This window comes from Mastigoproctus giganteus, chromosome 11 (genome assembly GCF_048544385.1).
Source record: "Mastigoproctus giganteus isolate SK-2022 chromosome 11, ASM4854438v1, whole genome shotgun sequence".
NCBI lineage: Eukaryota > Metazoa > Arthropoda > Arachnida > Uropygi > Thelyphonidae > Mastigoproctus > Mastigoproctus giganteus.
The window spans coordinates 82328608-82354791 of record NC_143585.1 but is presented as its reverse complement, the minus strand read 5'-3'; the positions used below and the strand labels follow the sequence as shown (position 1 = coordinate 82354791).

Genomic DNA, 26184 nt, shown 5'->3' with positions numbered 1-26184 from the left:
CACATCTGTGACAGCATCTCCCTCATACTACATTTAGATAAATCATTGTGGTAAAGCAGATTTTTGTTGACATTCTACTAGTCCACATCTGACTTGAATTGCATTATTGTATTACTTATTCCATAGGTTGATAGAATGATAGGTGCTGAACCACTTCAATTAATATTTCTCATTTGTTGATGTTATTTTAGGTTTGTGATTTGCAGTTCCACCACGGAAACCAGGACTATGATGATTTTTTATAGATAGTGGATGGACTAATGGCCACTCCTTTTCATACCTGGATTTCTAATCTTGTTTACAGAGATAATTGTCATGATGACATAAGTATTCTCATAGTTTGCCAGTTCATTCAATCCTTGACTATTTTATCACCTTCACACTTCAATTCTTTGTGAACTTTAGGATTATCAAACAAATTGCAGTTGTACGCAGTGACCAATATTATGCTTGACAGACTGAAACTTGCAGAGTTTCAAAGAGAAATATCAGATATTAGGGTTTCAAAAAGAAATGTCAGATATCAGGAAATGTCAGAAAGCTGGGTTTCAAAGGAAAATGCCAGAAATCAGTAACACTCTGCACTGAGAATTTACTAATATCTGTGGTGCTCCTGTGATATTTATATAGCTGTCCAAACTTTTCATAGCAATTGGACCTAATTCAATAATACTGTAGAGGTATTTGAACACCTCTCTAATAGATTACAACAAAGGTGGAGAAACTTGCATGTTACAGGCTATCTAAAGCTCTAAAAATCACTTGCAGACTACATTTAATTAACTAATTATACAAGCTTGTGAATTTAAATTTTTAAAGTTATTTTGATTACAATTATTCAAAATTCACCTGTGCTAATTTCAAAAATTGTTTTTTTTTCTGCCACATAGCGAATATTTGGAAATTGGGAAGAAAGAAAACAGCAATATAAATGAAATTATTACATTTTAACATAATGAACATTTTGCATCATGATACAAAATTATAATATTACATAGCTAATTGTTATGGTTGCTAAGGGGAAACGCAAAAAAAAAAAAAAAAAACCAAAGAAGAATGTCGATGAGAAATGATATTCATCATTATTTATCCTGATTTTTGTGGAATCTGTCTTTCATTTTGAAAGGCACTCATATTTGATTGCCTTTCTTTTGTGCATCACTTTTGGAGCTTCCATTGTAACATCCAACAGTAATCACCATCATACTCAGTACACCATTCCTGATATCTCCTCTCCATTTTTCTGGTATCTTATTGAAACTGTTCTCTTTTGTCACTGACAGCTCATATTGAAGCCTGACTCTTTAGACTTGGACTGCAATATTGATTTATTAAACATGCTGTTGACAGTGCTTTAGTAATTTGATCATTGTTATTTCCTAAATATATTTGTGAATAGCATCCTTAAAAGTGATCCCTGCTTCTCTTTCAGCTGTTCCTTTTTTTTTTACAATGAGCGATTTGAACTGTTTATCTGGAGTTGATTTCCTTATCTGAAGACTTGCAGAAATTCCTTAAAGCATTTAATGAAATGCTTCATCAAAACCGTTTTTTTCTGTGAAGTTGAAGTAATAGTACTTTCAGGCTGGCCAGACCTCCATGTTAATGCTTTTTTGCTGTCTGGGATTAAGCTGACTCTGCATGGCCATTACTTTTACATTCAGTGTTCATTTCATTCTTTGCTATCCCATTCATACAAAAAAAAAAAAAAAAAAAAAAAAAGGGAAACCATTTGTCTTTGTAGAATGGACTTCCACCAGTGCTTCTGTTTTGCATTGAGAAAAAAAGAAAAAAAAGAAAAAAAAAAATCAGGTTTGATCAACAACACTGTTGCATCACAATTATTATAGAGAAATTTCTAACCAGTGGTTTTTCAATACTTAAAATGCTTTGAAATGTGATCCAATTTCAGTGAAAATGAGTCACTTATGTAAAAGTAAACATTGTTTTCCGAAAAATCTGTACATGATGAAAATTGGAATTTTTAAAATTGCTGTACAGGAATTGCTGTATGATAAATAAAATTATGGAAGGCCTCTGTTATTAATTGCATTACATATCGTTATTACACTTAATTTGAAATGTTAAATAATTTACAGTAAAATCTGTTTTTTATTTATGATACTTCTGTTTGTGATTTTACTTATGATCACTTATTTGTATCATTTAGCTATTCTAATACCAGTATTCACCTTCACTCTATTTAAATTTGAAGATTGCAGTATTTTTAGAAACTTAAAAGTAATTTAAAAGAATGAAATGAAACTGAGTGCAGCCAAAAATCTTTTGAGGATTTGATTGCAGTCAGGTTCTTGCACGTAACTTGAAGAACATTATGAAATGTAACAAAGTTTTCGATAAGACACTCATCATCAGCTAATCAGAACAATTCAGCTATGCAGCATGAGCTTATGTTATGGAACATTGCGTTTTGGGGGCATTCTCTTGTAACCTTGTTCCATTGAATTGTTGTGGACAAGGGAAACGTTTTTTTTTTTTTTCAAGTCCCCATTGGTTAGAAATTTCAAAAGGATGTAGGCTTTAATAAGCTTGATCTTGTACAACTTTTTCATTTACATACTAGAAAACACAATCCTTCAAAGAATGCATTTAATATTAGTGGTCTTTTAGATATCACAACCCGGTGGTGGGCTCTTCTCCAATGGAGCCCTCACTCTTTCTTCCAAAGCTTACAAGAATGTGAAATGGGATAATCTACATGTTTCTATTCCTCTTTTCCATGGTTGGATTATTGTTAGCATTAGCATTAGTAGAGGCATTTGATGCAAGAAAGCAAGCTTATGCAGCATCAGCCAAAAAAAAAAAAAAAAAAAAACCCACTTCCACTTCACCCCTCTGTTCGTTCAAAATACCTGTCCAGCTGACCCTTAAACTTATTTAGGTATCAACCTCCACCACAAGGGATGGAAGTCTGTTCCACCAACCAACCACCCGCTGGCTAAAGGCAAATTTCCGCACGTCTATCCTACATCTGTCTTTCCTCAATTTGAATTTATGCCCTCTCAGGTGATTTTTCTGAGCTAGAGGAAGAATCCCATCAGCATTGAGCATGCTTAAACCATTCAAGGCTTTATACACCTCTATCAGATCACCTCGCTGGTGCCTAGTCTCCAGACTCTGTAATTTGCAAAACTTAAGCCTTTCTTCGTAAGAGCAACCCTTTGTTCCATTCACTAATCTTGTTGCCCTTCTCTGTACTTGTTCCAGCAGCTCTACATCCTTCTTGAAATGAGGCCTCCAGACCTCTAGGTGTGGCCTGACCATCGCCTTATACAATGGAATAATCACCTCCTTATCCCTGCTGGAAAAATTCCTGTATATCATTGACAATACTCCATGAGCTACTCTTGCAGCCCGTCTGCACTGCTCAGAGAACTTCATATCTGCCTGCACAACCACCCCCAAGTCCCTTTCATTCTCTACCACTGTCAGTGTAGTACCACAGAGTTGATACGTTGCTCTGGGGTTGCGGTTTCCCATGTGTAGTACTTTACATTTGTCAATGTTAAACTTCATTTGCCACCTCTCAGCCCATCTGCTCAACCTTTCCAGATCCTGTTGCAGCAGCATAGTGTCAGTAGTGTCCTTGACAACCCTGCCAACCTTTGTATCGTCTGCAAACTTGGACATTAAGCCCGATATACCATCATCAATATCATTTATAAATACAGAAAACAATAATGGACCCAACACTGAGCCCTGAGGGACTCCACTAATAACATCAGTCCACGATGAGCAGTGTCCATTGATTACCACTCTCTGTCTTCTCCCCCTCAACCACCCCTTTATCCATAGCAGCAATTTGCCTCCAATGTCACACTGCTCCAATTTGTGTAGCAGTCTTCCATGTGCAACAGTATCAAAAGCCTTTCTAAGATCCAAGTATATAATAATAAAGTTATTCCCTGCATCCAGTTCTTTTGTGACTGCATCATAGTATCCAATCAAGTTGGTCAGGCAAGACTTCCCCTTAACAAGCTATAACTGAAGTCTTGTCTAAATGATCCTGCAGTGCTTCTTTAACCAGTGCCTCCATTAATTTTCCTGCAACAGAAGTTAAGCTCACAGGTCTATAATTACTTGTGTCAGCCTTTGATCCTCCTTTGTGAATTGGGGTCACATTTGCACATTTCCAGTCTATGGGTACCTCCCCTGAGTCCAAGGAAGCTCTCATAATTATGGCTAAGGGTTTGCTTACTTCCTTTGCTGCCTCCTTTAATATAACTGGATAGATCCCATCCACCCTGGGTGCCTTTCTTGTGTTTATCTTCAACAGTTTCTCCTCCACTTTACTCCCAGTTATTTCAAGATTCTGTAGCTTACTGCTAGAGTTGAATACACCTCTGGCATTCCCCTCGCTGAATAACTCCTCATGTGTGAATGTCGATGCAAAATATTCATTTAGTTTGTTAGCTACCTGAGCAGGATCATCAACACTTGACCCATCAATATCAAGTGGACAAATCTGATTCATCCCCTTCCTTCTAGAGTTTACATAAGTAAAGAACTCTTTGCTGTTTTTCTTTGCATCCCTAGCCAAGGATTTCTCGTAATCTGCCTTCGCCTGCCTAACCTCCTTTGTAACTTGGTTGCATATCAACTTGTATCTATCATAGGCTTCTGTGTCATGTGTTAATTTGTATGTATCCCATGCATTTTTCTTCTCTGCCATATGCCTCATTAGTTCATCTGACATCCATTTTGGCCTAAACCTTGAACAATATTTCTTAGTTGGTATGTAAAGCCTAGTAGCTTCCAAGATAAGTTCTTTGAATGCTTCCCATTTTGAATTTGCTGTTGGTAACATCATCAGTTGGTCCCACTGTATAGAATTTAAATACTGTCTCAGTCCATCGTAGTCGCCTTTACGGAAGCAATAACCCTTCCCTTTACCCCTAATGGTAGTTACCTCTTTGAGTAAATCCCACTTCAGCACACTGTGATCACTGCCACCTAGTGGTTCATTTATCTGCAGATTCTTAATGCATGAAGAATCACTGCTGATAATCAAATCAAGAGTATTACTCCCTCTAGTCGCCTCCCGAACATGCTGATGTAGAAAACAATCATCCAATAAATCCACAAAAGCCCTGCTAGTGTGTGAGTAACCAGCCCCCAAATTCCAGTCAATATCTGGGAAATTAAAATCTCCCATTATAAGACACTCTGATTTACTGGCCCACTCTATTTCCCTGTACAGTTCCTTATTATACTCATCAGAGTCATTAGGCCTATAGCACACTCCTACTCTCAATTTTGATCTCCCAATGTTTATGTCACACCAAACTGACTCCACACTGCACTGTCCAGCGATGTCGACTGGCTTCACTTCCTTGGTTTTTATGTGTTTCTTAACTAATAGCATAACCCCTCCCCCCTTCCTATCCTGTCTATCCTTTCTGTAGACGTTGTACTCCCCAAATTGCAGTTCTGCATCCCTTATATCTGTGTGACACCATGTCTCTGATATCCCAACAATATCTGCCTTCGATGTTTTGAGCAATACCTCAAATTCATCAAATTTATTTACTAAACTCCTAGCATTGGTGTACACGCAAGTATACCTGCACCTGTTTCTATTCTTAGCTACCCTAACACAACCCATGTGTTTACTTGTACCGCAATGGCTCCCAGCAGTCTCTGAAATACCATGCATCTTGTTTTTCAGGCTTCTGCTCATTCTAATAGAAGCAGTGCAAGAATCTCTTTCACCTCTGCCAGTGGCTACTGTCAATCTATTGGTCTTTGTCTCCCCCCAAGCTAGCAGTTTTCCGACCCACCTAACACTGCCTCGATAGCATCAGCAAATATTCTTGCACCCTTTCTATTTAAGTGTATCCCATCCCAGTAGAAGCAATCTCTCCTGTTAACAAGTACAGTCCAGGCTGAAAAAAATTCTATCCCTTGAGCCTTGCACAATCTTTCCAGGGCCGAATTGATCGACAAGGCTCTCATCATATACTCCCTCCTATCGTGTCTGGGCAGAATTGCAGACACTTTCAAATTCAACCCTAATTCTCGGCTTTTGTTCAACAGTGACCTGTACTTGTTAAGTAATTCTGCCGGTCTCCTACTCTTAATATTATTAGTGCCAACGTGTACAACTATATCACCTTTTGTGCCCTTAAAAGATGATATTCGCTCTACAACGTCATCAACCTTTGCCCCTGGCAGACATACCCTGGTCCTGTTCCACCTATCTTTTTTACAAAGCATGTTCCCCGTTTCCCTGACAATAGAGTCACCAACAACTACTAGTTCCTTCGGGACCAGCGCATTCTGCCTTAGGGGTTGTCTCTGTGTCACGCGATGCCCAAGTGCAAGCTCTGGCGTTGATGTGGGCAGCTGAGAGCTTGATGGGCCCCTCAATTTAGTTTCTTCGAGGGCATCCACTCTGTCCTTCAAGCTCTCATATAGGTCCACAAGAACGCAGAGTTGTTGCCTTATATCGATACACTCCTTGCATCGCGCACACACAAAGACATCCCCCTTGGCAGTATCATGTCCCGTACCCGATTGCTCTGCAAACATCAAGCAAACAGTGCATTTTATAAGGCTGTGAGTCAGAGGACAACTGCCCCCCTCAGTTCTGCTCTGAGCCACAGCACTTCCATTACCTTGAGCCTTTTGCTTTGCTGCTCTGGTCTGAGTCATGATTCTATTAATTTATTAATTAATTATGTTATGTTATTAATTATATTACGTTTGTAATCTAAGTCGTTATATGTATTTATTTAAACGTACAATTTAACTGCTAACGAAGTTCAACTAACGCTATCTAGTACGGTATATCTAGTACGGTATCACAATGGCGGGAAAGTTACTAACGGTAGCGGTAGTTACGAACGGTAGTTACGAACACGTGGAAACCCTTACCGATACTTTTACAAGGCCGAGTAAAGAATAAATACACCAAATTAATCAAAAAATCACAAAATAATGTTATACTACTAAATTTAAATCAAAAGTTTTAGAAAAACAATAATTTCAAATCAATAAATAAGAAACATCCACTTAGCGGCTTTGAACACGACCATCACTAGTAGCCTCGTCAGCATAGGGGAGTCTTGTTTTAAGTCTTCTGATCCTTATGGTTGTTTGGATTGTATTAGTAAAATTGTCCTTGCAAGAATGAAATCTTGATTCCTCATTACACCCTAAAATCAGCCCCCAAAAGATTTAGGGGGCTGATTTTGTATCTCAAAATGGCAGCATCACAGAGTGTTGTAACTTGCTACAAAACGTTCAGTAACAAATGAAACACCTTTATGTGCAGTCAGTCTGACTGTCTGATTTTACTATGCAGTGAATTGGCATCACATTTTGTTTTAAATTAGCAAAAAGCACAACAGAAACCCATGAATCGTTAAACAGCTTTTGGAAAAGATGCTATATGTTTGTGAAGTTTAAAGAACCACTTGTTTGTCCAAGATGGTCCTCACTTTGGCCACCGTTCATCTTCAAAAACCATAAATTAAAACATTAATGTTTGTGGTCTGATTAGGAGTGATATAGATGTTTAGCTGTCTGGGAAGTTGCTAGTGAAATTGGTATTTCTCATGGGACATGACAATAACACAATATTTGGGAGTGCGATGAATTTCAGGAAATTTTGTGCCTCACATCCTCACTGATGAACACAGACAAGTTCTTTTTTTCTTATAAAATTGCTGCATCTTTTAATAAATTTTAAAAGGTTCCTGTAACAAGAAAACAAGACTATAAAGTAACTTTTAACTCACCTTGTAGTATACAGATGACATAATTGTTTCTAATAGGAGAGTTTCAGAGAAAGGTAAATAAGTATCAGTTAAAATTTAACAAAAAAGTGTTGGTCTTTAACTGTTTTTGTAAGAGTTTGAATTTTTTTTTTTTTTTTTTTTTCTGTTTTTAATTCTAGTTTAGCATTTGTCTACATGTAAAATATGAACATACACCATACATATGACTTATAGTACAGGTCGACCATCACTAATCCGGCAGTGTTGGGACCTGTGGGGTGCCGGATTAGTGAGTTTGCCAAATCACCGGTGATTATTTTAGCACATACAGTTTATCCAACAGCTAACCACCTCATCCAACCTTTAACACATTGACTGCCAAGCTAGTTTAAGAAAAATATTCCCCAGGGGCCAAAAATATTTAGCAAATAATTTGATTAGTAATTTTAAAATAAATATTGTAATGTCAGTGTTGTAGTATTTCGCTTAAAATATCAAAAAAAAAAAAAAAAAAAAAAGTTGTTTTTTTATGTCACATATATGTGTCCCAGTAGGTTACTTTATTTCTTGAGAAGCTGTTTCAGTCACATGTGACGCTATTACGGCATACATATGAAGGTCGTTTGTGATTAGTTTATTGCATGCGCAGTGAGCACTGCAATAAAACTAATTGCGATAAAATAAACTCTCAAACGTCGCAATAAGTTTGTCAGTATCGTTAGAGATTTTGTGAAAACAAGTTCGTTAGTGTGCTGTATTATCCATCATTGTGTTGTGTTTTTCCGCAAGTTTGTAGGAGTGTGTTGTAAAAAAAAAAAAAAAAAAATCTAAAAAGGAATGGCTAAAAGAAAATTACTAAAATAAGAACTGAGAGAAATTGCTGGAATTTACAATTAAGCAGAGTTAAACTTCTCACAGACACACTGCTGTAAAGTTTTTTCAGAAGTTCAACTTTATCTGTTATGGACAATGTATGGTGTTTGCACTTTACACCACGAGAGGCACTTCCTTTATGCATTGGAACCATGGGTGGTGCTAAATGTGAGCAGGTTATAATAATAAATGCAGAAAAACAAGTGGGAATGGCTTGCCAGTGTTTGAGTTTGCACCAACAGCTGATGCTGCAACCAATGCCACCAAAACAGTAGCTGCAGGTCGGTGTGCCAACCTGGGAAATTTGAAATTACGTTTGTGGAAATTTTATCCGAATTAGCGGTGGAAACGGATTACCAGTGCCCGGATTAGTGATGGTCAACCTGTATATACAAATTTGTTGTGCATTTTTAGAAACCTCTGAGAATAATGAACCAGGTTTGAATTCTGAATTCTTTAATATTTGTTTGTAATTCTCCTCTTTCCCCTTTTTATTTCAAAGTTATTTTAAATTTCTTAGGACAAAGATCTGAAACAGTATATGGATGATTGTGGAAATATGTTGTGTTCAAATAATGTTAGGGTGAGTTAATAATTACTATATATTTCTTTATTTTTGAAATTCAAGAAACTTCAAATGTATGTGTAATTGCTGTAGGTGATGTTAATGATTTAAAAATATTTAGTGGTTTAGCAAATTGTTTTTTGTAGTTTTGTAAATATAAGTGAGTACAAATGGGTAAAGAATTTCATAGGTATGGGTTAGCTAGGTAATTAATTTGAACCTTGTGTATACTTCCAAGAAAGAACCACCCATAAGGGATGGAAGATTACAGCTATGATGAATCAAGTCCTGTTAGTGAATGTCCAAGCTGGAATTCACCATATTGGGCATTCATGTTCATTATGCAGTGAATATATTAACTACTACACAAAAAAATTAGGTGTTATAAGTACTAATTTTAGGAAACAAATATTTAACATAGTGTTTTAAAAAGATAATCTTATGAACTGCAGTGAATATATTAATTGGCTTTTACATTATACAAGGTGTGGCAATCAAGTTCCCAGACTGGTGCAGTTGCAGTCATGTTCAATGAGGTTGAAAATAAATGGAAGTGGTATGTTGTAGTTCAAACTTCCTCCACAAAATGGTGGTATAGAGATTGTCCAGTAGGCTGACAGGTTGCAAGTAACAATCAGTTTTGTTAGTAGCATTGGTGTTCTGTGTGGACCAACTGGAAAAATCTGCAACAGAAACATATGAAATGTTAAAAAATGTTTATGGTGATGAAACATTAAGTCGCATCAGTGTGTTTGAATGATATAAGCAGTTCAAAGACAGACATGAGGATGCTTGTGATGACCCAAGAAGTGAGCATCTGACAACCTCAAAATGAGGACAGAGTTGCAGAAGTTCAGGGAATTATGGCAAGAGATCATAGTTTTACCCTCACAATGATGAATGATAATTTTTTATTTATTTATTTATTAAATCAGGCAGTCCCTGCCACTTATTTACAATATTATACAGTTTTCAGACATATTTGCATATCCAAACAAGTCACATTCTACACTTATATTGCCATGAAATACAATTCTGAATCGTAGACTTCTTACGGAACCATGTCCATCCAGCTGCTATTCAGATGTAAGTCAAAGATCAGTGCACCACAAGGAGATGCAACAAGGAACACAGATAACTGTAATTCATCCCTTAAGAGTATTTTGATTATGAGAAGACAGATGTGACATCCCAGTAGGATTGAAAAGATAGAAGCCCACTGTGCCACAAGGAGACACAGGCGTAAGAGTGATCATATGCACCACAAGGATGACCATCGAGTAGCACAGAAGTGCACCAGTAGGATGTGCATCCCATTGTGTCACAAGGAGATGCATAGCCATGATGGCGCCATTCTACTCTCAGTAGCTTTAACTTGTGTTAGTCAGGCAGAGACCTCCTATATATGTCACACAATTTTTCAATGTTGACAAAGTGGTAATACCGTTTCTGTGGTAATACAGTTGTGTATGTGCCATAATACCCTCACGAATGCTGCGGAGCAATATGGCCTTAGTTGCTAATGCTCCTAAAAACCAAATAACGAACAAGCAAATGAATGCTGCTCCAACTGTCTAGCACATGCCATCTATTAAAAACCCAGACGGAGAATGCTTGTAAGTGTCCTTAATAGCTATAAGCTGGTCCTCACATTCATATGAGTTGGATGTGAATAAGGACATGATCTGTAAAATTCTGCATGAAGATTGTGCAAAATTTGTGCCACAGCCTCACAGATCAGCAGAAGCAATGAAGAGTGCCATCATATGAAGACATCATCCATACTTGTCAAGACAATCCCAATTTCCTCAACTGTATTGTCCACTCAAGATGAGCATTGGTTGTTTCAGTATGACCCAGAGATGAAGCATCAGAGCATGCAGTGGACCACCAAGGCCTAAAAAGTTTCATTTACAAAAGTCTTTGATTTGTCTTTGTCCATGGTTGAATTACTATTTTAAATCTTCTGATCTTAATGTTTAGTCAGTGATGTTATTCTTATAGGAATGAAATCCTTTCTTCTGCATTCCACCCTAAAATCTCATCCTTTATCTAAACTTTGTTTTTTTTTTTTTTTTTTTTTTCAATAAATGTAAATGATCTTAAGGCTAAGATGGTCAAGATAAGAATGTAGCATATCACAGTTGGCTTGTGTTTCAAACTTGTAAAATTGTTGTGAGTTTTAGTATGGGCAGTTATTTATCAATCAAAAGTTATAGTTATTAATTAGTACAAACATTTTGAAAACTTGTTGTGGTCTAAATAGTATAATGTTCTCACAAAACATAGTGTACTATTCCAATGATCACCTTTGATGACACTCCGATTTCTAGACAAAATCGCTTATCTCTGTTAGGGATCACCCTGTATCCTAATTTCTCTTGTGCATAAGCACATAATGAAAAAGTTTAGGGACTGACTTTGTATCTTGAAATAGCAGCACAATAGCAAGAAAATAGCTTGAATCACCCATTTATCTGCAGCCAGTCTGAATTTGCACATTGAATAGAATATACTTATTTGATTTATTTTCAATAAAAGTTCAGCATTAGTAAGAAAACTAACTGCTAATTATATTAGTGTATTTTATGTTTGCTCACTTTTTGGTATACACTACAGCTAACTGATCATATTTTCCAGATATTCCTTTTTCAGCTACTCCGTGGTTTAGCATACTGTCACAAGAGAAAAGTTCTACATCGAGACCTCAAACCTCAAAACTTGCTTATTAGTGAGAAGGGAGAACTAAAGTTAGCAGATTTTGGTATGATTTTTCAAATTAAAGTTTTTGTTTTTTTATTTATGATATACAAACAGAAACTGTAACATAATTCCATTTTTAAAATTGTATATAATTGTCACATTAAACCATTTCACTATACAAATGAAAACTCTATGTAAAAATCTTTTATTCATCGATATCAAACCATGAAAAAAGCATAGCAAACATCATGTTTTCAAACAAACTAGTGTTCTGCAAACTTTGTTAAAGTTTAAGGAATATGGTCATTTTGGTTTTGCAAGCACCAAATGACTGTTCCTTGCCATTCCATATTAAATCTTTGCATTCTGGCATTATTTTCATTGTTTTCCTCGTGAGATTGGCATAATACTTCAGATATGCTAATAGAGCATTTTGCACATACTCATTCAGTCCTGCATGATGCCACAATGTAGCCTATTGTTAATGATTGTTAATGGTGAGCAGTTTGTTCGATAACTATAAATCATTATTGTTATTAGAAGACTACATAGCCCTTTGACCCTCTGTAGTCTTCTCCATACCATAAATTTGCAGTCTTCTGCAAATTTTTCCTGGAAGTTTTCTGGAATTGTCTCCATTTTGTTCAGATTTCAGTGGAATTTGTGATATGTATTTGTAAAATATGCATATGTATTAAAATTTTCAAAAGTTTACCGAATTTATAGATAGAGATTTCAAATGCCCTTTGGTGGCTTGTTCATCCTTGTCTCATAGAATGGCATGTGGAGAGCATATGTACTACCATATACACCGATGAGCCAAAACATTGTGACCAGCGAGTTGTTATGCAAATCGAAGCAACTGCAGGTGAACTACGGCGCGAGTCGGGACACTGTATAAAAAACACCTGATAGTAAGCTCTGTTAATCAGTGTTACTCTTGTTCTTCAGATGGGAAAGGCAGCGGACTTAAGCGAATTTGACAAATGCCGAATTGTAATGGCCAGACGACTGGGTCAGAGCATATCTGAAACAGCACGGCTGCTGGGGTGCTCACGGTCAGCCCTAGTTAGTACCTACCGAAAGTGGTCTGGGGGGGGGAACCCACGAATTGCCGGCGTGGTGTTGGATGATCGATGCTCGAGATGAGCGATGGTGTCCCGGATGACACGTGGCAATAGAAGGGCAACTGTGGTGCAATTAGCCAGTAATTGGAATGCCATGGTTAGCATGGCCACTCCGAGTGCCCATGCTAACAACGGTTCACCGGCGACAGCGCCTACAATGGCCAGGCGAGCATCGAAACTGGAACTTGAGTGATTGGAAGAAGGTCATTTGGTCCGATGAATCGCGTTTCCTGTTGTGCCATGTAGACAGCTGGGTACGTGTGCATTGTTTACCTGGGGAAGTGATGGTGCCTGGATGCATCCTGGGACAGAAACAAACTGGTGGCAGTGGTGTCATGCTTTGGGTGATGTTCTGCCAGGATTCCCTGGGTCCAGTCATCCATGTACCCGTCACTCTAATGTCTACCACCTACCTGAACATCATTGCTGACTAGGTACACCCTTTCGTGGCAACAGTCTTCCCCTCTGACAGTGCCGTTTTTCAGCAGGATAATGCGCCACCATGCCACGCTGCCCGGATTGTTCAAGACTGGTTGGCGGAACATGAGGAAGACTTCCAGGTATTACCCTGGCCTCAAAATTCCCCAGACATTAATCCCATCGAGCATCTGTGCATCTCTTAATGTAGATGTTTGTGCAGGCGGCCGGTAGTAAGAGTTGATAGTAAATTGTGCTCCCTAAAGTGATTTAAATTTAGTAATTAAATCTAGTTTGTTACTTGATCTGATGGATATCATCGTGTAGCGTGAAAAATCTAAATCAGTGTTTATATGAAGCATAAATAGATGGCATTACAATAATTGAAATAGCACACAGAGAAAACATTTCATAATCTTAAATGCTGATATTTGTGCCAATTGAGACATTGACTTCAAGAAGACAAAGAAAATGCCTGTTAAAAATTCAACATTAGTATTAGTAGAGGAATATGATGCAAGAAGGCAAGCATATACAGTATCAGCCAAAAAAAAAAAGAAAAAAAAAGAAAACCTTCCCATTTCACCCATCCATTTGCTCCAAACATTTGTCTAGTTTTTCCTTGAATTTATTTAAGCTGCCAACTTCTACAACAACATATGGAAGTTTTTTCTAGCAATCAACCAACCCGCTGGCTAAAAGGCAAATTTCTGTTCTACAACTGTCTTTCCTCAATTTGAATTTGTTCCCTCAGGCAATTAATCTGGGCAAGAGAAAGAATCTCACCAGCATTGAGCATGCTCAAACCATTCAAGGCCTTATACACTTCAATCAGATCACCTCACAGGTGCCTAGTCTCCAGGCATTGTAATTTGCAAAACTTGAGCCTTTCTTCATAGGACCAACCCTTTGTTCCATTCACTAATCTTGTTACCCTTCTCTGTACTCGTTCCAGCAGCTCTACATCCTTCCTAAAATGTGACGGCCAGACCTATATACAGTACTCGAGGTGTGGTCTGAGCATTGCCTTATACAAGGGGATAATCAGATCCTTTTCCCTGCTATAAAATTCCGGTATATCATTGACAAGATACCATGGGCTATTGTTGCAGATCATCTGCACTGCTCAGAAAACTTCATATCTGACTGCACAATTACCTCCAGGTCCTTTTCATTCTCTACTACCCTCAGTGTAGTACCACACAGTTGATAGGTTACTCTCAATGTTAGACTTTAGTTGCCACCTCTCAGCCCATCTGCTCAACTTTTCTAGATCCTGTTGCAGTAGCATACTGTCATTAGTGTCACTAACAACCCTGCCAACCTTCATGTCATCTGCAAACTTAGGCATTAAGCCTGATATTCCATCATCAATATCATTAATAAATGGATAAAACAACAATGGCCCCAACACTGAACCCTGGGGGACTATACTAATAACATTAGTCCATGAAGAGCAGTGACCATTGATTACCACTCTGTCTTCTCTCACTCAGCCATCCTTTTATCCATGACAGCAATTTTCCTCCAATGCCACACTGCTCCAATTTGTTCAGTAGTCATCCATGTGCAACAGAATCAAAAGCCTTCTTAAGATCCAAATATACGATATCAAAATTATTCTTTGCATCCAGTTCCTTTGTGACCACATCATAGTATCCAATCAAATTTGTCGGACAGGACTTCCCCCTAATAAACCCATGCTGTGTCTGAACTATAACTGCAGTCTTGTCTAGATGATCCTGCAGTGCTTCTTTAACCAGTGCCTCCATTAATTTCTGTGGAACAGAAGTTAAACTAACAGGTCTGTAATTACTTGTCACCCTTTGATCCTCAATGAATTGGGGTCACATTCGCACATCTCCAGTCCATGGATACTTCCCCCGAGTCCAAAAAAGCTCTCATAATTATGACTAAGGGTTTACTTACTTCCTTTGTTGCTTCCTTTAATATAACTGGATAGATCCCATCCACCCCAGGTGTCTTCCTTGTGTTTATCTCTTCAACAATTTCTCCTCCACTTTACTCTCAATTATTACAAAATCATTTAGCTCCCTGTCAGAGTTTACTACACCGCTGGCATTTCGACCCCTGAATAACTCCTCGTGTGCAAATTAGGTGCAAAATACTCATTCAGTTTGTTAGCTACCTGAGCAGGATCAACAGTTGAACCATCAATATTAAGTGGACCAATCTGATTCATCCCTTTCCTTCTAGAGTTTACATAAGAAAAGAACTTTGCATTCTTTGCCAAAGGTTTCTCGTAATCTGCTTTTAATGCTTAACCTCCTTTGTGACTTGATTACATACTAGTTTATATCTACCATAGGCTTCTGTGTCACCTGTTAATTTATATGTATCCCATGCATTTTTCTTCTCTGCCACCTGTCTCATTACTTTGTCTGACATCCATTTAGGCCTAAAGCTTGAACAATATTTCTTAGTTGGTATAAAAAGCCTAGTAGCTTCCAAAATTAAATCTTTGAATGCTTCCCATAACTGGATGATCCTGTATAGAATTTAAAAACTGTCTCAGAGCACTGTAGTCATACTGTATGAAAGTCATACTTTATGAAAGCAAAAACCCTTCGTTTTATTCCTTTTTCTGCAGATTCTTAATGCAGAAGAATCACTACTGATAATGAGATCAAGAGCGTTACTAGTTGCCACCTGAACATGCTGCTGTAGAAAACAATCGTCCAATAAATCCACAAAAGCCTTGCTAGTGTGTGTGTGTGTGTGTGTGTGTGTGTGTGTGTGTGTGTGTGTGTGTGTGTGTGTGTGTGTGTGTGTGTGTGTGTGTGACCAACCCACAAATTCCAGCCAATATCTTTGAAATTAAAATCCCCAATTATAAGACACTCTGATTTACTGGCCCACTCTATTTCTCTGTACAGTTATGTATTACTCATCAGAGGCATTAGGCCTATAACACACTCCTACTCATTTTCCGTTTCCCAGTACTTACGCTATACCAAACTGACTCGAAACTGCACTGTCCACCCAAGTAAACTGGTTGCACTTCCTTAGATAGATTTTATGTCACCAGCATTGTCTAGCAGTTTTCCGACCCACCAAATGCTGCCTCAATAGCATCAGAAAATATTCTTTCACCCTTTCTATTTAAGTGTATCCCATCCCTGTAGAAGCAGTCTCTCCTGTTAACAAGTACAGACCAGGCGGGAAAAAAATTTTACCCCTTGAGCCTTGCACAATCTTTCCAGCGCCGAATTGATTGACATGGCTCTCATCATATACTCCCTCGTATCATGGTATCATGTCTGGGCAGAATTATTGCAAACACTTTCAAATTTAACCTTAACTCACGGCATTTTTCAACATTGACCTATACTTGTTAAGTAATTCTGCCAGTCTCCTACTCTTAATATCCATTATTGTTGTTAATATCCAATATAAACATGATTTTCTTTTTTAGATTTTTTACATGAAGTATAAATAGATGTCAGTACAGTTACTGAGCTAGTGTAGCAGGAAGAGAAATTCCATAATGGAACGCAGACATTGACGGTGCTACAACTTCCAGATGAAACAGGAATTTAAAAAAAAAAAAAAAACCAATGCTGCCTGTGTTTAACAAATGAATATAAACATCAATAAATATGGATTTAGCTTTTCAGATTGTTTATATGAAATGTAAATAGATGGTAGTACGATAATTTTGCCAATCACAGCTGGAAAACCAATTCTCTAATTGGAAATGTCAGCAGGTGCACTGGAAGTGCAATTTTTTAAATGCGGTGAGCATGACATTGGACTACAAAGGGATTAATATCCAGACCTTGCTTTATGTGACCTTTTTGTTTTTACAAAGATGAAATTGAAGATGAAAGAAAACAGATTCTGTTCTGTTTAAGTCTCAGTATGGTACTTTGAAGGGGAACATGATGCAAAATTAGTGCTTCTGGATCTTTTTTTTTTTTTTTTTAAATGTTCTCATAACTTTTGGATAGCACCTCATCATATGTATTTATGCTGAATTACAGACAGGCCCACATGTAGGATTTTGTTTTTCTTTCTTTTAAGTGTACAGTTTTTAATCAAAAAATTTTGTGAATGTTGCAAAAACTTAATTTTATTCAATGATAAATGTGTTTATGTTGTTAATATTCTTTAACATAATTTCCGTCTATAATCATACACTTGTTTCCTCATACCCACCACTGATCAAAACAGTTTTGGAATCCTTCTTTTGTTAATGCTTTTAACAATCCATTGTGTTTGATTTTGTCTCTTAAATCAGCTCGGATAGTTTTCCTTTCATGTTCTGTTTTAATTTTGAAAATAGCCAAAAGTCATGTTGCGAAATTAAGTGGATGTGGTATTGACAGGGTTGCTTTTGTTGGTTAAAATTTTCCAGACAGCAAGTGATTTGTGATACTGAATATATTTGGCGAAGGAGCCAACCATTTTGCTATTTTTCAGGTAATTTATGGTGGATTCTATCTCTTAACCTACTTTGTCTACTTATAGTAGACAGCATGAACAATAGTGACTGTGCAGAGTGAATTTTGATAACACCATCCCTTCATCAAAAAATGCACGATCTTCTTGTGTGATTTTGACTGTCATGCCTCTTTTCAATTGGAAATTTAGAACCTTGTCTGGGTCATATCTATACACCCTAGACTCATTACCTGTTATAATTTTTGTTAAAAATGCTAGATCAACAAGTGTTAGTTTCAGTACACAAAAAAATGAGAAAAACACATTTTCACTCAAAACAGCTTTCCATTAGATTGGCATGTGACATTGAGTTAACGTTTGGTGTGTGCATGCTCAAAAGATGTCATAAGTCCCACTTGCAACCTTTTTTGCTACCACTGTGCATTCAGGAATTATAAGATCACTTACTGAACTTTTTAATCAAATTGTGTACATTTTCAATATACATCTCAGAATAAAATTTACAAGAGATTTGTAAAGACATTGAATTTCAATTAATTTTCTCTTAAGATAGTTTTTCTGATTTTCAGGTCTTGCAAGAGCAAAGTCAGTGCCAACAAAAACATATTCTAATGAAGTTGTAACATTATGGTAAGTTTATAATATGTTTTAGAACTTCAATAAATATTGAAGTTTATTGATAAATTTACTAATTAAATATACAGTTTGAAGATCATATGCATCTGTGCTCATTTTCCATCTCTGAAGGTTCTTTGGGACTGCCCTTGTGATGGTGGGCTTAAAGTCATCTATCAAAGCCTGGGTTTATGCTCATTTTATATGAGGGGTTTCCAAAAAGTAAGGTAACACATATTTTCTCTTGATGATGTTTAATAATATGAAGTTGAAATTACACACCAAGAAATAAGTCAACATGCACTACTTCTCCACAAAGTCTCCAGTTTTAACTATGCACGTGTCCCAACGATGGATCAGTTTATCAGTACCAGTACCGAAGAAGTCTGTGCCCACACGCAGCAACCAACATCGCACTGCCTTATGAACTTCCTCATCTGCGGTGAAATGCTTTCCTGAAAGGTGTTTTTTCAGAGGGCTGAACAAATCGAAGTCTGAAGGCATTAAGTCTGGGCTGTAGAGTGTGACAGAGTTTTACAACGCAACCACTCACGAATGGTGTGTGGAGTTGCGTTGTTGTGCAACAAAATCACGCCGCTTGTCAGGAGTTCTGGTCATTTGCATTGAATGTTGGCTTTCAGTTTTTCCAACGTTGCACAGTAAAGCTGTGCATTGATTGTTCCTCCCTTCAGCAAGAAATTCACCAACAAGAACGCCTTGGCAATCCGAGAATACTGTGGCTATGATGTCGATCTTCAATGTCAACACAGCCTGCTTTTAATTTATTGCACCAAAAACCCACCTGCTTCTTTGTATTACCTTTTCGCCATACACAGTAACCAGTTCACAGTGAATGTCACTTAATTAAGACCCTTTTGCTTGCAAAAAGCTGAACACCTGTTTTCGACCACCCTCGCATGGTAGCTGCCATTTTGCAACTGGAATCTGCTGTTAGGCAACAGTACCACAACCTTGCACTAGTGGTCTTTTTGATTGTTATTAACAGGTCTATCTGTCCACCACATTTCATCTCATTCTCTTTCACTGTATTAAGAAAAAAAGTTACCTTATTTTTTGGAAACCCCTCGTAGAAACAACACTGTTATTCACAGGTTTACCTGTGTTGCTGATATCTTTTAAATAAATAACCTGACTAGAAGATAGAGCTGCCTCTGTTTAAAATTTAAGCCACATTGTGACAGACATTTCAACACTTATTATTCTCCCTTCAGGCAGTGCAAGGCATTCTCAAAGGTATCCAAAGAGACAGTTCAGTTTATGTTCTCAATATCCTAAAATCCCTTTCCTTTGAGGGCAGTTTTCACCTTGGGAAAGACGAAGAGGTCGACTGGTGCTAGATTGGGAGAGTATGGTTGATCTGTACAGTGCCATGTGTTTGTCAGAAATGTCTTCACAACAAGTGCAGAATGGGCAGCAACAGGAACCAGCTACTTTTCTGTTGAAATTGTGGCCTCATCTAGGAAATGCACTTCAAGAACTGTTCAGTAGTCTTTGTAGCAACTGTACATAGAACACAGAATTGACACTCTCTCTCTCGATATAAATTTTTTGTGAGTCACAACCTGTTTGTCAAAACACTTGATCAGCATTGTCTTGATCCTGGATTTCTGTAAGCAACTTTTTGGGCATTGGTGATGATTTTGAAGTCCACTGCATGCTCTGACTGTCTCTAGGTCATACGGAAACACCCAACAGTCATCTCCAGTGACAATACAGTTCAAGAAATTAGAATTGTCTTGACAAGTCTAGAAAGTCTTTACATGATGACATTCTGTCGCTTCTGATCATCCATGAGGCTGTGCGGCATAATTTTTCACAGAACTTCATGCAGATTTTGACATATCGTCTCCTTATTCATATCCATCTCATCAGTCATCATTCTTGATGATCAAACAACAATCTCTTGCCACAATTTCCTGAACTTTTGATACTCTGTCATTATTTCAAGAGGTTGACAGACATCAAATATCAAAGTAAATGAATTTGAAAGTATTTTTTGTGCTGCTGATTTTTCAAATATTAAATCAGTTTTAAAATATTAAACCTATAACCTGCAGTTTTAATGTGATTTCAGTTTTACATAACAAACATTAAAATAAGTGATACTAGAACACTTTTTTTTTAAAGATGAACTTGATATTTTTATCTGAACTAGAATGCAGCTGCTGATGATTTCCTGTTGTATTTCACCTGTGGAACCTCCCTCCTCAGTATCCATCAGTAATCAGCCAGCATGCTTGGCTTCACTTTCCCTGGTACCTCTTTTTCATAGTGGATAATAGTTTGATGAAAATATTCCCTGTGCTCATCACTGACAGCTCCTAGGTTTTCTGGGAAGAAGTCTAAATGTGAATCTAAGGAATTTACCTTTAGAGACATACTACATCCCATAATTTCATAAGCCTGGTGAAGCTCGTTAACTGTTTCTTGGGATTTTCAGTAACTTTTTTTTATGTGATTCTCATTCAATTCATTCAACTTCATGGCACCTCCATAGCCAGGTGGGCAGGAGCAGCAGTGCATAGCACACGCTTCTTGATTAGACTGGGGTTCAAGCCCATGCCCACCAAATACGGAGGATGCAGAAAGGTCAGGGATGACCATCGCATATTCCTGGAGAAATATGGCCTTAGTTGCTAATGCTCCTTAAAAAAAAACCAAAATAACAATTCAACTTCATTTAACTATTTTTTTTAAAATGTTCATCTGTTATCAATTTTCTTGTATCAGTTTTCACATTGTCATGGGTTTCTTTTTTTTTTTTTTTTTTTTTTTTGTGCAGCATATGCTAAGGGTACTGTACTTCTGTTATACTGTATTTCTGTTACAGAAATACATTACCATCAGTACCCTTCAAAACTTACTTTTGAAGAATCTATGAATAGCCACCATTCAGCTGGACTGTGCAGGTATCCTAGAGTTTCCATTAGAGAAATTACATCACTGCAGTCATATTCCCTTCTTGAGAAAATAAATGTATAAATGTTTGCTGACATTTACAAAATAGCATATTTTGATGTCTTCTTGCAGTTCAGCTTGATTTTTAGATAAGTTTGAATCGCAAACAAGATCATTTAATTTCTCTTACAGTATTAAGTGTGGTTCCAAGGATGAACATGTCACTTCATATTGTATTCTAACTTGTCGGTCTTCACCATAGTCATTTTGAGTATCACCATCAAATTCAAAATCATCTGGTTCATTTTCTTCATCCAAATTGTAATTCTGCTGGTTTTGGTACAGGTAGTTCTTCACTGTGTAAAACAAGCCCTATAGCTGATGGTGTATTTGGATATTTTATGATATGTGTAGATTTAGAGGTAATCTCTGAAATATTTGTTAAACAAAAATAACAATTTGTAGAATGGTTTTTTGTTCCCCTCAACTCATAGGAACTGCAAATGTTACTTGAATATGAGATTCATTTAGTCCAGCAGTAAGTAATTTAACACAACTGATACAGCAGAAATGAGAGCCCCAAGACTTGTCTGGATCACTCACTTTACATCTGAAATAAAGTTCATAAGCATTTCATAAAGTTCATAAGGGGTGAAAGTTTGTCTCTGTGATTTAAAAATTAGCTCACTACATATATAACAAACTATTAGGATGGTTGATACATTTGAGGCATCTTAGGTTGTAAATGCACAGAAACATTTAAAGTACACAGCACTTAAAAGGATCACAAACAATAATAGCCAAGATGTCTGGCACACATCTGAGAAAACAGGCTACCCTGCGTAAGTAAGCAATATTATGTCAGGTCTGAATTTGCTTGAAGAGCCATCTGCTACAAGTAGAGTTTCACAGAAGATTTGAACATGCCTCAGCCTGTCAGACAACACAGCACACAGAATAACTCTTTCCACACATTCATTTTCATTCTGTAAAACCACACTGTTACTATTTCATTACTGTATTATTTACATCAAAAGTTGTCACATAAAAATTGTGCATGATAGAGAAATTCTTTTTTTTTTTTTTTTTTTCAATTCAGCAACAAAAAGTACTTAAGAATTAGCAAGAATTGTTCATGTGACAAAATGTGTTGACCAGTGTAATTTTTAAAGGCTTTGAATTTGTATAATTGGTTCAAATTTTGCATTGTCCACTCTTTTTGAAAAGAGGGGATTGAAAGTTTATTCACCTTATGATTGAATTTCTTCCTAAATGCAACAAGTGAACCCCTCATTTCAGCATTACTTTATTTTTCCCTTGAATTTCAATATGGAACCAGTTGTGTAAAGTAGTTTATCCTGGGAATGTTATGCCATTCGGTATTTCATACACAGATACATTGGGAATGTAAATTAAACTGAATGAATAGCAAAATATCATACTTCTGTGTATAATTCCTTGATTTACACTTAAAACAGAACTCAGCTATATGCAGTAAATAAATGTGACAATTTAATATTCTGTGTAATAGCTATGGTAAAAGCAGTGGGAAAAACATTTCTCAATGAGTCTCAGATGACTATAATTCCTTACCTTAGTTAACTAAGTGGCTATGATCATGATTCTTCCACACTCTTTGAGAAAAATCTAGGTTAAAGTCCAGTTTGCAATCAAAGTTTAGGAATGCTTCCCATCAGGCAGAGGAATTTTTTTATTTTTTTTTTTTTATAACCCCATCTCTGCAGCAAGTTAGTTAGTCTTGGGTTTTATGGTTTTCATCCCATAAACAGGTAAACTAATCCAGAGATCTTGTATTATATACACAAGATATTTGAAGGATTCAGTTGACTAAATAGGTGACTACAGAGTCTTCTTCCCACTTCCAAAAAAAAAACACACTATCAGTCTATGCATTCTAGGCTTGCCTTAGATGCTTCTGTATATATAATGGTTATTAAACCTCAATTTGTTGGTGATAATCTAGGTATTGACTATTCCATGGAGATGAAAATAAGCCTGTATTCGTGCAAGAAATTTTAACACATAAAAGAAATATTTTTTTTTTTTTTTTTTTGTGAAGTGTCAAAATTTATGTATAAATTAAAGACAATATAATATGAGGTGGGGGAACAATTATTGTTTCAAAAGAATACCTCGTTTTTTTTTTTTTCTTTTTTTTCCCTCTGTCTCTCTACAGGTATAGGCCTCCAGATGTTCTTTTGGGTTCAACAGCATATACTACCTCTATAGATATGTGGTAAGTTATTAATTTTTATATTCAAAGATTATCCTGTTTCTAAATCAGTATCATTAGGAATATGACATAGTGGATATCCATCACAATTAAACCATTAATTATAGTGTTATTGAAAAGCAATTCTGTTATTTAAATTTAACTGTACAATACTATGGCTCATAAAGTTAACAATAATCCTTTAGGGTCAGAAATTCCTGACCACTGCTTCCACATCATCTCTAACCTGTGATTGCTATAGTGACTTCTTTTATGAAAATCTGTTATTTGGAGTTGCATGTTGTTTATTCAATTTGCCCATTATTATTACAGCTGACATGTTGTTTTTCGGAAAGAATTAAAATAGTAGTTTGTATACTATAGTTTTTAACTTGCTGCATTTTGCATTTTATTAAAGTAGTATTTTGTAGTCAGGGTATGATGTAAGAGATTTCCCATATTTTCAACAAAGTTATAATTTATTTCAATCACAACACTGGTTATTTCTTAATTGGAGAAGCAGAAACAAAAACTCTGTGGGAAATGGGTAGGCAGACATGCAGCACAATCTTGTACACATACAATTCTTTATGGTTTTATTTCTCTGATTAAAATATGATCATTTGTGCATATTGAAACTAAATTTTGCATCTACATTCACTTGTGAAGAAGTTTTCAAGGATGGCAATACCAGAAGTACACCAAGTTATAAGTGGGAGTTAAATAATTTTGTTATAATTAAGAAGAAAGTGGAAGAGAAACTGTTGAAAGTAAAAGTAGAATGCAAATGTCTTCAAAATTCTCAAAGCGGGATCAAAGGTTGAAGTGAGTAATTACAGACCTTTAAGGTTGACTTCTTTTGTTCCACGGAAAATAATGGAGTGCTGGTTAAAGAAGTAATGCAGGACATATATAGATAGGATGTATATATGTACAGCAATCACAGCATGAATCCATTAAGGGATGATTTGTCTAACCAATCTGTTTGCATACTGTGTTGTAGTAGCAAAAAACTGGATGCAAAAAAATAAGTTTGATATATAATTAGATTTCAGAAAAGTTTTTAATACTGTTCAACCTGAAAGGATGCTGTGCGCATTGGAGCAATGTGGCATTGAGAACAAGTTACTGCTGAGGATAAAAGGACGGTTGAGTGGGAGAAGACAGAGGGTGATTATAAATTGACATGTACTTTTGGGAATAATGTTATTAGTTGAATTTCATAGGGTTCAGTGCTGTGCCATTATTTTCAGTATTTATTAATGATATTGATATTCAGGCTAAGTTTACAGATGATATAAAAGTTGGAAGGTTGGCTAAAAACAAAGTATACTACTGCAACAAGATCTAGAAAAACTAGACAGGTGGGCTGGGAAATGACAATTGAAGTTTAACGTTGAAAAATGCAAGGTACTGCATATGGGTAGCAGTAATCCAGGAATAACATCTGCTGTGTGGAGAAATTGTGCAGACATGAGTTCTCATAATATATAGGAATTTTTCAGCAGGGAGGTAATTATTCTGTCATTTAATGAAATGGCAAGCTGCATATTGAGTATTGCATACAGCTCGGGAAACTCTATTTTAGGAAGGATATGGACCTGTTGGGACAGGTGCAGAGAAGAGCAAAGTGGTTAGTAAAGTGTGGAAGGGGGACTACTCTTACCAAGAAAGACTTCGGTTCAGTAAATTGTATGTGTCTGGAAACTAGGCAACTGCAAGATTTGATTGTAGTGTTTAAGGCTTTGATTGGATTGAATAAGCTAAATGTTGAAGGCATCTTGCTCAGACAACATACATAATGTGAGATAAATTTAAATTGAGGAAGGATGGTTGCAGGATAATTGTGCATCAATTTGCTTTTGGCCAGAGGAGAGTTAACTGTTGGAAAATACAGTAAATCTTTTATACAATTTTCTGACTGTGAAATGCTGCTTCTATGAATTCAGGAAATTAAGAAAGAATATAAACTATTCGTATAAAGAATTATTTTTTAATTATTTCCAAAAACATTCTTTCAGATATGCCAGACAAGCTGTACTTGCTACCCGGGAGTCTAAAATACTGATGGAACTGATATTCGGGTGACATTCAAGTCAAGTGGACCCAATTTCAGCGAAGTCAAGATGGTCTTTGACAGCCAAATCCTCTGCTTTCACCTTCATGATGGTGGAACTATTAGTAATCCTGGGTATAATCTCCATGCACAAGCACACTGTGGGGACCACCCAGGTGTGAACCCATGTAAGCAGGGGGTTGAGATGTAGTGCCCACACCACATTGGTGCCACATAAAGGAATGCTGCCCCTGTTACCAGGCAATACTAGGTGGTAGATGACTCTCATCAACCAGTGCAATACCACTACCTTGCTTATTGAAGGCTTGAAGTGGTGGAACCCATGTTAGTTCCGGTCGACCCTTCCCCATCTCTTCCATCATGCTGATGACTGATAACTTTGGAGGTTATGATGAACATCGTGGCGAGATCCAATCTTCCGTACATTTCAAGAGTATAGCTCTAAAATGGTGTTTGCAGACCAGCTGCTAATTAGTACACCGGAAAGA

The 26184-nt window shown here is 36.8% G+C and overlaps 1 protein-coding gene across 1 annotated transcript in view; it reads left to right on the top strand.

Annotated features, from left to right (window-relative positions):
• Positions 1–26184, top strand: part of LOC150078195 (cyclin-dependent kinase 17-like) — a 251117-nt gene that overhangs the window by 140487 nt on the left and 84446 nt on the right. Inside the window, exons 9-12 of the mRNA XM_090385304.1 lie at positions 9136–9198; positions 11821–11944; positions 18422–18482; positions 23584–23643. Of these exons, the coding sequence (XP_090241430.1) occupies positions 9136–9198; positions 11821–11944; positions 18422–18482; positions 23584–23643 (308 nt within the window). The remainder of the gene's footprint in view (positions 1–9135; positions 9199–11820; positions 11945–18421; positions 18483–23583; positions 23644–26184) is intronic.